The 17,294-nt window shown below is 45.2% G+C and overlaps 1 protein-coding gene across 3 annotated transcripts in view; it reads right to left on the minus strand.

Moving 5' to 3' along the window:
• The window catches only part of YARS1 (tyrosyl-tRNA synthetase 1), a 32,914-nt gene that overhangs the window by 12,254 nt on the left and 3,366 nt on the right, over positions 1–17,294 (minus strand). The window contains exons 3-9 of one of the 3 annotated variants that reach the window (XM_058195446.1): positions 15,625–15,771; positions 9,293–9,468; positions 3,495–3,624; positions 2,988–3,068; positions 2,324–2,416; positions 1,373–1,508; positions 315–400 (exon numbers count right to left, since the gene is read on the minus strand). In XM_058195446.1, the coding sequence (XP_058051429.1) occupies positions 315–400; positions 1,373–1,508; positions 2,324–2,416; positions 2,988–3,068; positions 3,495–3,624; positions 9,293–9,468; positions 15,625–15,771 (849 nt within the window). Of the gene's footprint in view, positions 1–314; positions 401–1,372; positions 1,509–2,323; positions 2,417–2,987; positions 3,069–3,494; positions 3,625–6,130; positions 6,349–9,292; positions 9,469–15,624; positions 15,772–17,294 lie in introns of those variants that run through there. The other 2 variants (XM_058195444.1, XM_058195445.1) reach the window with 2 other exon arrangements.

Genomic DNA, 17,294 nt, shown 5'->3' on the forward strand with positions numbered 1-17,294 from the left:
GCCCTATGTTGTTCTACACCAATCTGGTGAAAATTACAAGAAAACATCTGGGTTTGTATTAATCTGACTTGCATATATTCTTAGTATATAAAGGAGATGAAATATAATTTTAAGTCATCCATCTCTGTGACTCTGGGTCCAGCTCTGCTAAGTATGCAGAATGACAGAAAGTTTTTCTCCAAACACCTGAGAGTAAAGTACAGCTTGGAAATGACACACATTTTCTGCCTGGATGCAGGGGAGGAAACCGGGGTTTGCAAAACCAAAGCAAGCAGCTGCAGCCTTCCTGACCCCGGAGCCCTTCCACATCTTACCTGCTGAGCAAAGTCCTTCTCCAGATCCCCATAGCTTGTGTAAGTTTTATTGCCTCCCCACTTCTCATCTCTAAGGATCACAAACTCTACAAAAAAAGTGAAGATGTCTGTTAAACAAGAGCACAGCCACACACATAAGCCCACACTTAGTACCCAGCATCCTCAAATATTCTTTTGGGTAGGATGATGCTGGGCATCACAACGACCTACAAAGACCTCACTTGATGCCCACCTGACTCCAGGCCAAACAGGTTCTTTACTCAGGTCCAAAGGATGCAAAGTTCATTTCAGAGCCCTGGGAGCTAGGCCAGATTTCACCTGGAGGACTGGGGCCAATCCAGGCTGCTCACCTGATGAAGATCAAAATTACAAAAGGAACCAAGACAGACAGTGGAACGGAAACTAATTTCGGGGGGGGGGGAGGGAGGAGGGAAGAACCTGTTCGGCCTGGACAGAGGAGCTACCATTAGCCTGTAACAGCACTTCCTGAAGCACCAGAAGAGCAAGAAGGATCACTTTTCTGTGGGGTCCTTGGTGCTCTCTGAGTTTGTTTTCTTGCAGATGTTTCATTACCGAAACTAGGTAACTTCATCAGCACTGATAATGTTGCCTGGTTTGGTCATGAATTCTGCAAGAAAACAAGCAAGCTCAGGGAGCCCCAAGGCCCCCACTGTTCAGCCCTGAATAACAAATATTCTCTCCTATTGGCACTTCATTTCTGTTATTCCCACAGCAAGAACTAATTACAAGAATGTAAATTTTGACTGAATTAGTGACATGGCAGATGGACTCTCCCACAGAGATCCCTTGCTTGGCCCACCAGACTTCTTTTACCACTGTAAAGAACACCCCCACCCAGTCCGGCTTCAAGATTCCGGAATGCTGCCAGGCACATCCCTCCGTTTCTTCCCTCTGCTAGGATTCCTATTTCAGCTGGTAGAAAGGCATGAATTGGGTAGGAGGAAAAGAGTCTCTGAGCTCCCTGTTTCTCCTTCTACTTCGCCTACCTACCAAGGCCGGTGCTAACCCTCTTGCCTTTGGCCACTTGGAACCCTCACCTGATCTGAGGGGGAAGAGCACATGCTTGATGAAGGACAAGACCCCGTTGTTCTCCACATTCCCTGGCTCACAAAAAGCCTTCTTAAGCTTCTTTTTCACGTCCTCTTTTCGATCCAAGAGATCAATCTTGGACTCCTAAAAAAGGAAGAAAAAGAGAAGATGGTCAGATATTACTCTTTAGACACAATTTGAAGGGTTGTTTTTTTTTAAATAAAGAGGAAACATGGCAGGGTTTCAATAGGGTGTATTTAAATTAATCGATTATAGTTTTGTTTTCCAACCTTGGCAACTTTAAGATGGATGGATTTCAACTCCCAGATTTTCCCAGCCATCATGAATGCATTTTAAAATTCCCAAGGATCAGAAACCCTGGATTGGAGTGTATAATATCTACCCCTTGATATTCATTGCATCCTTGAATATCACTCCTCAACCTTTTCTTTTTGGTTAAAGTTTCACTGAGCGCGTGAACGATCGGCTAGAATCCCAAGCATCTACGTGCCAGATTGTGCTTGCAGGTCTATTCCCGCCATAGGGCAGTGTTTGTGCCACATTTTGGGCACCATCAGATACAACGGGTTTAAAAAGCAGCCATTGAACCAGGTGGATTCCACTGCTACCTACCGTAAGAATTCATCAAATGTATTCATGTCAACAGGCTAACTTTTCTTTGCCCTGGAAAATTGAGGCTGTTCATTTGAGATTAGCAAAATCATTTTACTGTTTCGTTGAAACATGGTTTTAGACATTGGTTTCTTCTTCATTTTTTCATGTGTTCGATTTTTTTTCCTCATTTTTTTTTTATATACTTATCTAACTTTACCCGATTGGTAAATCCCCTTCCTGTATACCCAGCTTGATTACCTGTTCTAGGAGCACAACTCAAACCCCTGAAAGGGCCTCCCCAGCAGAGCTCTCTCTCACCCGCAGGCATGGGTGTTGGGACCCACCTCTTCCGAAGAGCTCATTTTGCTGCCCGTCAATCCAGGCACCATGGGGTTCATCAGGTGGATGCGTTTCGTGTAGCCCAAGGATGGGAGGTACTACAGCAGAGAGAGAAACACACGTACACGTGTCACACACAAACAATTCAGGAGGCTGAGAGGAAGGACGAGATGTGGCTTAGTGGATGAAGAGACACAAGCGGCTGTTCCAAGAAGGGGGTTAAGGTGCCATCACAGGCCAAGCAACCAGAACCGCTTGTGGATCGGCCCAAGTGTATATTTTATTGTTGATGGTTTGCCTTCCCTTGAGAAATGACCAATGGAGACCTAAGGGTCTGACCTCAGAGTTTTCTTCCCCTGAATAGACTAAGCTGGATTGTCCCTTTCCTCTCCCTAGTGGGACTCCTTCCCCTTCAGCCAGTGGTTGCAGCACCCCTGGAGAGAAATTGGCAAAAGGATGCCCCTCCCTGACTGAAACCTGGCACCTGCTGTGGGCCACATTCAGTCTCTCCCTGGGCAGGGAGAGTATCCCAGGAGTTGTGCTCATCCCTTGCTGGAGGCAAAAGCTCCTGGAAAATATCTCCGTCCAGCCATGGGACACCAGGTTCCAACCAAAGGCAACAGAATTTTTGGCTAGCATATCTGAAAAGGGGCATGCCTCTGCTTTCACCTTTTCTGCAAAAGTGAAAATTTTTCTCTGATCCACTCCTCCAAACTGTGCGTCAACTTTCAGGTATTCTTCATCCAATGCCTGCAGCAAGAACAAAAAAAAGGACTCCTTAGGAACCTACTGATTTTAACAGAGCTCTCCCCATTTTTTCTTCAGAAGCTATTATGTGCAAGGGCCATAACTGAGAGGCAATGAGCTCCAGAAGCTAACCGGGAAGGAACAAGTTTCTTTGTTCAACCACAATTAATGTCCTAGTTTTTACGCTGTTTTCAGTCTGTGGAACATTTGCAAATTAATTTGCAAATATACCTTGAAAAGGTGTGTTGCTCCTCAAATATTGAGATTGGGGAAGTCCAAGACTGAATCACTTCTAATAGACTTAAAACCAGAGCGTTTCCACTCCTCTTATTGCTCCACCCGTACTGGGCCCTGCACACCTACTATATAAATTCAGATTGTGTTTTAAAAAAGATAAACAGTTGGCTAAACACAGGGATGTCTCTCTACCTGCAGCCCAGGGTAGAGAAGACCACTGAGGAGAGGATGTTCCACTTGTTTCACCACTTCTGCGCCAGCTTTCTTGGCATCATGCTGGGTAACCACAGACGACAGTCGATAGACATCGAGAGTGTATTCCCTAGGCAGACAGAAGGTAAGCCATTATCAAACGGGCAGCTGATCTTTACATTTATCGGCATAAAGGAATAGCATGCAGGTAGTCCTCAATTTACGACCACAACCGAGACCAGAATTGCCACTGTTAAGTAAGGTGGTGGTTAAGTGAGTAATTTTACCACCTTTTTAGCCATGGCTGTTTTTTTAATTATTATTATTATTATTATTATTATTATTATTATTATTATTATTATTATTATTATTATTATTATTATTATTATTATTATTATTACAATTTTTATACCGCCCTTCTCCCGAAGGACTCAGGGCGGTGTACAACCAGGTAAAACAAACAATGTAATATACAATTACAATACAAATTAAAAAACTTATTACATAATTGGCCTAAAATTTTGGAACATGAAAACTAAAACCCACTAAAAATTACTAGTAAGAAATTTAAAACCAATAAAATTTAAGCCAGCCCCGCGCGAATAAATAAGTGTGTTTTTAATTCGCGGCGGAAGGTCCGAAGGTCAGGTATTTGGCGTAAGCCCGGGGGAAGCTCGTTCCAGAGGGTGGGAGCCCCCACAGAGAAGGATCTACTACCCCTGGGGGCCGCCAGCCGACATTGCTTGGTGGACGGCACCCTGAGAAGTCCCTCTCTGTGTGAGCGTACGGGTCGGTGGGAGGCATGAGGTAACAGCAGGCGGGTCACTGCTGTTTAGCGAGTCACTGCAGATGATAAGTGAATCAAACGGTCATTAAGTGAATCTGACTTCCCCCCTTGACTCTGCTTGTTGGAAACCACCTAGGAAGGTTGCCAATGGCGATCGCATGATCCCAGGATGCTGCAACCGTGGGAAATACATGCCGGCTGCCAAGTGGCTGAGTTTTGGTCAGGTGACTGTGGGGATGCTGCAAGGGTCATAAGTGGAAGGACCCCTGTAAGCCACCTTTTCAATGTTGTTGTAACTTCAAGTGGCCGCTAAATGAATGGCTGAAAGTCGAGGATACCTGAATTTAATTCTTCAAACAAGCAAAGGCAATTGTGCACCTATTTGTTCCCTCTTCCCTCTTGAAGAATTAGCAGAATGTTGGGGAAAAATTGGGAATATTTAACATCAGGGTAAAAATAGACTATCAAATAATCAACCTGTTTGTAGATCAATAAAATGCTGCAATAAAGGTAGATCAAAAAATTATCTCATCTCACTTATAAATTTCACATGACAACAAATATGGATAAACCATACACTATATTATTTTATCCTGATAAGAATCACATAGTTTTATAAAGTTATTGAATTTATCACTGCAGATGGACTGAAATACGTAGCAACACTTTACAAAAATTGGACTTTTTAAATACAATGCAATTATAGTCCAGCATTCATACTAGGCAAATAATTATTTATTTATATAAAATTATAAAATCCAAGCTCAAACAGGTTATACAATATGAACAAAAGCATTAACAAAAGTTTAGGCATAAATTTGAAACATTTTTATCGTTTCAACTGAGAGTTTACATTATTGGAAACTTAAAATACTTGTCAGTCAATGCAAATTAAATTAGCAGTTGACTTTGTCATCTAGAGCAACAGCAATCCTCCTTAGAAGAAAGAAACATACACATTAACTGCTATGCATTTATTTATATCCCACCTCTGAACCTCTTAACCCTTTATAATTGCTTCAGACAGTCACTCATGTCCTAGTTACCTCAGTTTGACTACTGCAGTGTAAAGTATGTGGGGCTGATCTTGAAGACTACTCAGAAGCCTCAACAGGTCCAATATGAATTAATCAATTAATTTTATATAGTTGCCATCTCATACTTTTGACTTTGGACAGTACACACAATTAAAAGAACAAGAAAAAAAATCTAATAATTTTAAAAATTAGAGTATAATTAAAACAGAGCTGTAGTAACAAAAAGAGACTATAGTAACAAGAACAAAAAACCATTGGGGTGCCATAAGCAGTACTGGGCTTGCCCAAGTAACCTCTCTGCTTCACCAACTGCACAGGTTACCAGTTTCTTCTGGGTGAGATCCAAGATGCCAATTGTCCCCTAAACGGCGGCACAGGGTCTTCTGCCCCGAGGGACCCCACCTGTTTCCCATTGTATCAGCCCGGCCAGTTGGTCCAACAGGGCTGCCACTATCTGGATTTCATCAATTGAACAATATCATCTGTGGGAACCTGAAATGCACCTTCTCTGTAGGAGCACCTGCCCTCCGGAATGAGTTTCCCCTCAACTGGATGGGCCCACCCTTCACCCAGGGCCTTGGTGAGGGAGAGAGAGACTCTCCCCAATCCATGCCACCTCTCTGTCATGCTTGGCATCTTTCATCCACCTTTTAGGTTTTATGGATTTTTGTTATAAACAGTCATTGGGAGCCAGGGGGCATATAAGTATATTAAATAGTCATGTTAAAAAATTCGCCTTTGGCATCATCTTTTCTATCTTTCCCAGGACTTCTCCTGGCAGAAAGAGGGTGGCTTTGGCCCACTCAACTTACTTGCTGAGCTGGAAGTCAGTCCCTCGGATGAACTGGAGCTTCTCCAGAGGCACACCGATGCTCTCCAGCATTGCCTTAATGACCCCCTCGTAATACTGAGTACGCAATTCCAAAAGTTCCCACGGAGCCTTCATGTTGTCTAGGTAGGCATGGAGATCAGCGAACAGAATTGTCACCTGAGAGACAAAATATGTGTGTGGGGGGGGTGTCATATGGGCTGCTGTCTTTTCGGTGAGGCAAGGGGAGGTAATGTCTCTTCCCTGGCCCAGGTGTGTGTGTGTGTATGTGTGTGCGTGTGAGTCTGTGAAGTCAGAAAATCCCCCTACCCTTAAAGCCAAAACCAAAATGATTGGAGGATGAGAGGATTTGAAACATTTTATCGTTTCAACTGAGAGTTTACATTATTGGAAACTTAAAATACTTGTCAGTCAATGCAAATTAAATTAGCAGTTGACTTTGTCATCTAGAGCAACAGCAATCCTCCTTAGAAGTAAGAAACATACACATTAACTGCTATGCATTTATTTATATAAAATTATAAAATCCAAGCTCAAACAGGTTATACAATATGAACAAAAGCATTAACAAAAGTTTAGGCATAAATTTGAAACATTTTATCGTTTCAACTGAGAGTTTACATTATTGGAAACTTAAAATACTTGTCAGTCAATGCAAATTAAATTAGCAGTTGACTTTGTCATCTAGAGCAACAGCAATCCTCCTTAGAAGAAGAAACATACACATTAACTGCTATGCATTTATTTATATAAAATTATAAAATCCAAGCTCAAACAGGTTATACAATATGAACAAAAGCATTAACAAAAGTTTAGGCATAAATTTGAAACATTTTATCGTTTCAACTGAGAGTTTACATTATTGGAAACTTAAAATACTTGTCAGTCAATGCAAATTAAATTAGCAGTTGACTTTGTCATCTAGAGCAACAGCAATCCTCCTTAGAAGAAGAAACATACACATTAACTGCTATGCATTTATTTATATAAAATTATAAAATCCAAGCTCAAACAGGTTATACAATATGAACAAAAGCATTAACAAAAGTTTAGGCATAAATTTGAAACATTTTTATCGTTTCAACTGAGAGTTTACATTATTGGAAACTTAAAATACTTGTCAGTCAATGCAAATTAAATTAGCAGTTGACTTTGTCATCTAGAGCAACAGCAATCCTCCTTAGAAGTAAGAAACATACACATTAACTGCTATGCATTTATTTATATCCCACCTCTGAACCTCTTAACCCTTTATAATTGCTTCAGACAGTCACTCATGTCCTAGTTACCTCAGTTTGACTACTGCAGTGTAAAGTATGTGGGGCTGATCTTGAAGACTACTCAGAAGCCTCAACAGGTCCAATATGAATTAATCAATTAATTTTATATAGTTGCCATCTCATACTTTTGACTTTGGACAGTACACACAATTAAAAGAACAAGAAAAAAATCTAATAATTTTAAAAATTAGAGTATAATTAAAAGAGAGCTGTAGTAACAAAAAGAGACTATAGTAACAAGAACAAAAAACCATTGGGGTGCCATAAGCAGTACTGGGCTTGCCCAAGTAACCTCTCTGCTTCACCAACTGCACAGGTTACCAGTTTCTTCTGGGTGAGATCCAAGATGCCAATTGTCCCCTAAACGGCGGCACAGGGTCTTCTGCCCCGAGGGACCCCACCTGTTTCCCATTGTATCAGCCCGCCAGTTGGTCCAACAGGGCTGCCACTATCTGGATTTCATCAATTGAACAATATCATCTGTGGGAACCTGAAATGCACCTTCTCTGTAGGAGCACCTGCCCTCCGGAATGAGTTTCCCTCAACTGGATGGGCCCACCCTTCACCCAGGGCCTTGGTGAGGAGAGAGACTCTCCCAATCCATGCCACCTCTCTGTCATGCTTGGCATCTTTCATCCACCTTTTAGGTTTTATGGATTTTGTTATAAACAGTCATTGGGAGCCAGGGGCATATAAGTATATTAAATAGTCATGTTAAAAATTAGAGTATAATTAAAACAGAGCTGTAGTAACAAAAGAGACTATAGTAACAAGAACAAAAACCATTGGGGTGCCATAAGCAGTACTGGGCTTGCCCAAGTAACCTCTGCTTCACCAACTGCACAGGTTACCAGTTTCTTCTGGGTGAGATCCAAGATGCCAATTGTCCCTAAACGGCGGCACAGGGTCTTCTGCCCGAGGGACCCCACCTGTTTCCCATTGTATCAGCCCGCCAGTTGGTCCAACAGGGCTGCCACTATCTGGATTTCATCAATTGAACAATATCATCTGTGGGAACCTGAAATGCACCTTCTCTGTAGGAGCACCTGCCCTCCGGAATGAGTTTCCCTCAACTGGATGGGCCCACCCTTCACCCAGGGCCTTGGTGAGGAGAGAGACTCTCCCAATCCATGCCACCTCTCTGTCATGCTTGGCATCTTTCATCCACCTTTTAGGTTTTATGGATTTTGTTATAAACAGTCATTGGGAGCCAGGGGCATATAAGTATATTAAATAGTCATGTTAAAAATTAGAGTATAATTAAAACAGAGCTGTAGTAACAAAAGAGACTATAGTAACAAGAACAAAAACCATTGGGGTGCCATAAGCAGTACTGGGCTTGCCCAAGTAACCTCTGCTTCACCAACTGCACAGGTTACCAGTTTCTTCTGGGTGAGATCCAAGATGCCAATTGTCCCTAAACGGCGGCACAGGGTCTTCTGCCCGAGGGACCCCACCTGTTTCCCATTGTATCAGCCCGGCCAGTTGGTCCAACAGGGCTGCCACTATCTGGATTTCATCAATTGAACAATATCATCTGTGGGAACCTGAAATGCACCTTCTCTGTAGGAGCACCTGCCCTCCGGAATGAGTTTCCCCTCAACTGGATGGGCCCACCCTTCACCCAGGGCCTTGGTGAGGGAGAGAGACTCTCCCCAATCCATGCCACCTCTCTGTCATGCTTGGCATCTTTCATCCACCTTTTAGGTTTTATGGATTTTTGTTATAAACAGTCATTGGGAGCCAGGGGGCATATAAGTATATTAAATAGTCATGTTAAAAAATTCGCCTTTGGCACCATCTTTTCTATCTTTCCCAGGACTTCTCCTGGCAGAAAGAGGGTGGCTTTGGCCCACTCAACTTACTTGCTGAGCTGGAAGTCAGTCCCTCGGATGAACTGGAGCTTCTCCAGAGGCACACCGATGCTCTCCAGCATTGCCTTAATGACCCCCTCGTAATACTGAGTACGCAATTCCAAAAGTTCCCACGGAGCCTTCATGTTGTCTAGGTAGGCATGGAGATCAGCGAACAGAATGGTCACCTGAGAGACAAAGTATGTGTGTGCGTGTGAGTCTGTGAAGTCAGAAAATCCCCCTACCCTTAAAGCCAAAACCAAAATGATTGGAGGATGAGAGGATTTGAAGAGAACGCACAACTCCGAGGCATCCTTCTTAAACCACCCCCAAAGTAGGCAAAGACTCCCCCCACCCACTCTGGGCAGTTCTGGGGCCAGAGATGGATGGGTTTTCACCTGATTCCCACTGTTGGCCTTGTACAGAAAAAGTGGGGGAAGGCTAACCTTGTTCTTCCCTCCAAATCCCCAGAGAGAAAAGGATTCAGAGTCAAGGGCTGTTCACCCTGAAAGCCCTGCAGAGTCTACCAACCTCACACTGCAGAGGGCCACTCCCACCGCCACCAACTGGACTGAGAATCCTTAAAGGCTCAACCCTTCCCAAAACCTACAAAAATCACAATCCCATCTATTATATACAGCTGCCCAATGATCACTATCATTACCAACTGCAGCCAATTCTACCTAAGGAATAAAAATCCTGAGAACAGGAGGTGATTCGGGAGTTAATTCCCTAGAATTTAGGATTCCCATGCAATTGTGAGTTTTGGTCAGGTGACTGTGAGGATGCTGCAATGGTTCTAAGTATAATTAAAACAGAGCTGTAGTAACAAAAAGAGACTATAGTAACAAGAACAAAAAACCATTGGGGTGCCATAAGCAGTACTGGGCTTGCCCAAGTAACCTCTCTGCTTCACCAACTGCACAGGTTACCAGTTTCTTCTGGGTGAGATCCAAGATGCCAATTGTCCCCTAAACGGCGGCACAGGGTCTTCTGCCCCGAGGGACCCCACCTGTTTCCCATTGTATCAGCCCGGCCAGTTGGTCCAACAGGGCTGCCACTATCTGGATTTCATCAATTGAACAATATCATCTGTGGGAACCTGAAATGCACCTTCTCTGTAGGAGCACCTGCCCTCCGGAATGAGTTTCCCCTCAACTGGATGGGCCCACCCTTCACCCAGGGCCTTGGTGAGGGAGAGAGAGACTCTCCCCAATCCATGCCACCTCTCTGTCATGCTTGGCATCTTTCATCCACCTTTTAGGTTTTATGGATTTTGTTATAAACAGTCATTGGGAGCCAGGGGCATATAAGTATATTAAATAGTCATGTTAAAAATTAGAGTATAATTAAAACAGAGCTGTAGTAACAAAAAGAGACTATAGTAACAAGAACAAAAAACCATTGGGGTGCCATAAGCAGTACTGGGCTTGCCCAAGTAACCTCTCTGCTTCACCAACTGCACAGGTTACCAGTTTCTTCTGGGTGAGATCCAAGATGCCAATTGTCCCCTAAACGGCGGCACAGGGTCTTCTGCCCCGAGGGACCCCACCTGTTTCCCATTGTATCAGCCCGGCCAGTTGGTCCAACAGGGCTGCCACTATCTGGATTTCATCAATTGAACAATATCATCTGTGGGAACCTGAAATGCACCTTCTCTGTAGGAGCACCTGCCCTCCGGAATGAGTTTCCCCTCAACTGGATGGGCCCACCCTTCACCCAGGGCCTTGGTGAGGGAGAGAGAGACTCTCCCCAATCCATGCCACCTCTCTGTCATGCTTGGCATCTTTCATCCACCTTTTAGGTTTTATGGATTTTTGTTATAAACAGTCATTGGGAGCCAGGGGGCATATAAGTATATTAAATAGTCATGTTAAAAATTAGAGTATAATTAAAACAGAGCTGTAGTAACAAAAGAGACTATAGTAACAAGAACAAAAACCATTGGGGTGCCATAAGCAGTACTGGGCTTGCCCAAGTAACCTCTGCTTCACCAACTGCACAGGTTACCAGTTTCTTCTGGGTGAGATCCAAGATGCCAATTGTCCCTAAACGGCGGCACAGGGTCTTCTGCCCGAGGGACCCCACCTGTTTCCCATTGTATCAGCCCGGCCAGTTGGTCCAACAGGGCTGCCACTATCTGGATTTCATCAATTGAACAATATCATCTGTGGGAACCTGAAATGCACCTTCTCTGTAGGAGCACCTGCCCTCCGGAATGAGTTTCCCCTCAACTGGATGGGCCCACCCTTCACCCAGGGCCTTGGTGGGGGGGAGAGAGACTCTCCCCAATCCATGCCACCTCTCTGTCATGCTTGGCATCTTTCATCCACCTTTTAGGTTTTATGGATTTTTGTTATAAACAGTCATTGGGAGCCAGGGGGCATATAAGTATATTAAATAGTCATGTTAAAAAATTCGCCTTTGGCATCATCTTTTCTATCTTTCCCAGGACTTCTCCTGGCAGAAAGAGGGTGGCTTTGGCCCACTCAACTTACTTGCTGAGCTGGAAGTCAGTCCCTCGGATGAACTGGAGCTTCTCCAGAGGCACACATGGGAGAGGCCCAAGAAGACACAGTAGGACAGTGTTTCTTAATCTTGGCAGCTTTAAAGTGGGTGGACATCAACTCCCAGAATTCCCCAGCCAGCTTTGCTGGCTGAGGACTCTGGGAGTTGAAGTCCCCAAGTCTTAAAGGACCAAGGTTGAGACCCCTGGTTTAAACAGTTTGTTGAAGGAAATGAGATGATTGCCCACGAGTCAAGAGACGTTCCTTTATCAAGGTACAGAGTATTCTTCTGCCTCTTCTTCCTTCCCACCCAAAGAGATACAGCTCGGTGTGGTTTTCTAGTGACTCAGAGGCACACCGATGCTCTCCAGCATTGCCTTAATGACCCCCTCGTAATACTGAGTACGCAATTCCAAAAGTTCCCACGGAGCCTTCATGTTGTCTAGGTAGGCATGGAGATCAGCGAACAGAATGGTCACCTGAGAGACAAAATATGTGTGTGGGGGTGTCATATGGGCTGCTGTCTTTTCGGTGAGGCAAGGGGAGGTAATGTCTCTTCCCTGGCCCAGGTGTGTGTGTGCGTGTGAGTCTGTGAAGTCAGAAAATCCCCCTACCCTTAAAGCCAAAACCAAAATGATTGGAGGATGAGAGGATTTGAAGAGAACGCACAACTCCGAGGCATCCTTCTTAAACCACCCCCAAAGTAGGCAAAGACTCCCCCCACCCACTCTGGGCAGTTCTGGGGCCAGAGATGGATGGGTTTTCACCTGATTCCCACTGTTGGCCTTGTACGGAAAAAGTGGGGGAAGGCTAACCTTGTTCTTCCCTCCAAATCCCCAGAGAGAAAAGGATTCAGAGTCAAGGGCTGTTCACCCTGAAAGCCCTGCAGAGTCTACCAACCTCACACTGCAGAGGGCCACTCCCACCGCCACCAACTGGACTGAGAATCCTTAAAGGCTCAACCCTTCCCAAAACCTACAAAAATCACAATCCCATCTATTATATACAGCTGCCCAATGATCACTATCATTACCAACTGCAGCAAATTCTACCTAAGGAATAAAAATCCTGAGAACAGGAGGTGATTCGGGAGTTAATTCCCTAGAATTTAGGATTCCCATGCAGTTGTGAGTTTTGGTCCACAGTTTAAACCAGGGGTCTCCAACCTTGGTCCCTTTAAGACTTGGGGACTTCAAACCCCCGAGTTCCTCAGCCAGCTTTGCTGGCTGGGGGACTCTGGGAGTTGGAGTCCCCAAGTCTTAAAGGGACCAAGGTTGGAGACCCCTGGTTTAAACAGTTTGGGTGAAGGAAATGAGATGGTTGCGCCCACGAGTCAAGAGACGTTCCTTTATCAAGGTACAGAGTATTCTTCTGCCTCTTCTTCCCTTCCCACCCAAAGAGATACAGCTCGGTGTGGTTTTCTAGTGACTCAGAGGCACACCGATGCTCTCCAGCATTGCCTTAATGACCCCCTCGTAATACTGAGTACGCAATTCCAAAAGTTCCCACGGAGCCTTCATGTTGTCTAGGTAGGCATGGAGATCAGCGAACAGAATTGTCACCTGAGAGACAAAATATGTGTGTGGGGGGGGTGTCATATGGGCTGCTGTCTTTTCGGTGAGGCAAGGGGAGGTAATGTCTCTTCCCTGGCCCAGGTGTGTGTGTGCGTGTGAGTCTGTGAAGTCAGAAAATCCCCCTACCCTTAAAGCCAAAACCAAAATGATTGGAGGATGAGAGGATTTGAAGAGAACGCACAACTCCGAGGCATCCTTCTTAAACCACCCCCAAAGTAGGCAAAGACTCCCCCCACCCACTCTGGGCAGTTCTGGGGCCAGAGATGGATGGGTTTTCACCTGATTCCCACTGTTGGCCTTGTACTGAAAAAGTGGGGGAAGGCTAACCTTGTTCTTCCCTCCAAATCCCCAGAGAGAAAAGGATTCAGAGTCAAGGGCTGTTCACCCTGAAAGCCCTGCAGAGTCTACCAACCTCACACTGCAGAGGGCCACTCCCACCGCCACCAACTGGACTGAGAATCCTTAAAGGCTCAACCCTTCCCAAAACCTACAAAAATCACAATCCCATCTATTATATACAGCTGCCCAATGATCACTATCATTACCAACTGCAGCCAATTCTACCTAAGGAATAAAAATCCTGAGAACAGGAGGTGATTCGGGAGTTAATTCCCTAGAATTTAGGATTCCCATGCAATTGTGAGTTTTGGTCCACAGTTTAAACCAGGGGTCTCCAACCTTGGTCCCTTTAAGACTTGGGGACTTCAAACCCCAGAGTTCCTCAGCCAGCTTTGCTGGCTGAGGGACTCTGGGAGTTGAAGTCCCCAAGTCTTAAAGGACCAAGGTTGAGACCCCTGGTTTAAACAGTTTGTTGAAGGAAATGAGATGATTGCCCACGAGTCAAGAGACGTTCCTTTATCAAGGTACAGAGTATTCTTCTGCCTCTTCTTCCTTCCCACCCAAAGAGATACAGCTCGGTGTGGTTTTCTAGTGACTCAGAGGCACACCGATGCTCTCCAGCATTGCCTTAATGACCCCCTCGTAATACTGAGTACGCAATTCCAAAAGTTCCCACGGAGCCTTCATGTTGTCTAGGTAGGCATGGAGATCAGCGAACAGAATGGTCACCTGAGAGACAAAGTATGTGTGTGTGGGGGGGGGTGTCATATGGGCTGCTGTCTTTTCGGTGAGGCAAGGGGAGGTAATGTCTCTTCCCTGGCCCAGGTGTGTGTGTGTGTATGTGTGTGCGTGTGAGTCTGTGAAGTCAGAAAATCCCCCTACCCTTAAAGCCAAAACCAAAATGATTGGAGGATGAGAGGATTTGAAGAGAACGCACAACTCCGAGGCATCCTTCTTAAACCACCCCCAAAGTAGGCAAAGACTCCCCCCACCCACTCTGGGCAGTTCTGGGGCCAGAGATGGATGGGTTTTCACCTGATTCCCACTGTTGGCCTTGTACGGAAAAAGTGGGGGAAGGCTAACCTTGTTCTTCCCTCCAAATCCCCAGAGAGAAAAGGATTCAGAGTCAAGGGCTGTTCACCCTGAAAGCCCTGCAGAGTCTACCAACCTCACACTGCAGAGGGCCACTCCCACCGCCACCAACTGGACTGAGAATCCTTAAAGGCTCAACCCTTCCCAAAACCTACAAAAATCACAATCCCATCTATTATATACAGCTGCCCAATGATCACTATCATTACCAACTGCAGCAAATTCTACCTAAGGAATAAAAATCCTGAGAACAGGAGGTGATTCGGGAGTTAATTCCCTAGAATTTAGGATTCCCATGCAGTTGTGAGTTTTGGTCCACAGTTTAAACCAGGGGTCTCCAACCTTGGTCCCTTTAAGACTTGGGGACTTCAAACCCCCGAGTTCCTCAGCCAGCTTTGCTGGCTGAGGGACTCTGGGAGTTGAAGTCCCCAAGTCTTAAAGGGACCAAGGTTGGAGACCCCTGGTTTAAACAGTTTGGTTGAAGGAAATGAGATGATTGCGCCCACGAGTCAAGAGACGTTCCTTTATCAAGGTACAGAGTATTCTTCTGCCTCTTCTTCCCTTCCCACCCAAAGAGATACAGCTCGGTGTGGTTTTCTAGTGACTCAGAGGCACACATGGGGAGAGGCCCAAGAAGACACAGTAGGACAGTGTTTCTTAATCTTGGCAGCTTTAAAGTGGGTGGACATCAACTCCCAGAATTCCCCAGCCAGCTTTGCACATGTCTCCCTCTCCAGAGATCTCTAATATTCCACAGGCCCTTCCGGCTACGGTGCCCGCAACCACTTGACTCCCCCCTAAGGATGCAAAGCAAAGGCAGAGTTGGCTTAACCTCACAGCCGGCCTTGAGGAAGTCTGCGATCTTGGACATGGGCACGAAGTAGGCGATGTGAGGCTTGCCCGTCGTGGCTGTCCCCCAGTAAATCTTCAGCTCCCGCTCTTTCAGGATGGCTTTCAATTTATCCTCTCCAAGAACCTCCTGCAAACAAATAGGATTGTTTAGAACGTCTGCTGGAAGTAGAAATTTTACCAAAAGTCAAGATTAAATGTCTTCTTTTCCCAAGAACTCTTCCCAAGGCCAACATCCACAAAACCCCAAGACTTGCACAAGAAATAACTGAAGCTGCCTGGAAGCCCAAGGGATCCGATCGTGGCTCTTCCCTGCCAGGCACAAGGAAGCAGAATGACACCTTGAGCTCATCAGAGAAGTTTCTTTGTTGCTGCTAGTCTTGCCAGGCCTCTCTTGAGATAAGCCTCTCTTGAGATAAGCACTTCAGGGATTTAGGAAGGTCAGTCTCCATCGTTTCCCCCCCTTCAGGGATCCCTAGCTAACTGCTATTAACTTTACCTTCCTACATCAGCCACAGATCCCACCACATTACATTCTCTGACCCCTGCAGAGAGCAAGAAGTGAGACCTCATCGCTGCTGCCATCATCTGCTCAGCCCTGCAGCAGACAAGCAGCAGAATCAGGGAAGACTGTCCATGGCATTTCTGCATTCTGCACTCACCTTTTTTGATCGCAACACAGATTTCTAGTGTGACTGAGAGGGTCTGTCTTAAAATCTTTATAGTGCTGGCTGAATAATACAGCCTTTCCGATAACCTACCTGAAAATGAGTCTCATGTAATTCGAAAGCTTAAATCTTGCCAAAGCTCTAAAGCTTTTTCAAAACTCGGGAAGGGGCGGGAAAAAGGAAAAGAGCCCTTAACTGACACTGTGCCTTTTACAGGTAGTCTTTGACTTATGACCACAATTGAGCCCAAAATTTCTCTTGCTAAGCGAGACAGTTAAGTTTTGCCCCATTTTGCAACCTTTCTTGCCACCATGATTAAGTGAATCATTGTTAAGTGAATCACTGCAGTTGTTCAGTTAGTAACACAGCTGTTAAATGAATCTAGCTTCCCATTGATTTTGCTTGTCAGAAAGTCACAAAAAGTGATCACATGATCCTGGGACACTGCAACCATCATAAATACATGCCAGTTGCCAAGCGGCCAAACTTTTATTTATGTGACTATGGGGATGCTGCAATGGTTCTAAGTATGAAAAAATCATACTTTTTTCAATGTCATTGTAACTTTGAACAGTCACTAAATGAACTGTTGTAAGTCAAGCACTACCTCTATTTCCCCCAGTCTTTCCTATGGGCTCTGTCTGATCTTCTCTAGATGCTGCGGCTGCATCCATCTGAGATTTCTGATCTTGCTCCTTCCACACACACACCCCCACCATCTCCAGCCAAAGCTGCTCTAGTCCAGGGGTCTCCAACCTTGGCAACTTTAAGACATGTGGACTTCAACTCCCAGAGTTGGAATTCTGGGAGTTGAAGTCCACAAGTCTTAAAGTTGCCAAGGTTGGAAACCCCTGCTCTAGTCAGCCACTGAACCTTTGGCTGCTGTGGCATCTCCACCAAACACTCCTGGCCCTCATCAACATTCTCCAACTTCTTCTTCCCGTCCGTCCTGCACCATACGGTCTCTGCCATCACATCCATTGCT

The sequence above is a fragment of the Ahaetulla prasina genome, chromosome 10 (assembly GCF_028640845.1).
Source record: "Ahaetulla prasina isolate Xishuangbanna chromosome 10, ASM2864084v1, whole genome shotgun sequence".
NCBI classification, from domain to species: Eukaryota; Metazoa; Chordata; class Lepidosauria; order Squamata; family Colubridae; genus Ahaetulla; species Ahaetulla prasina.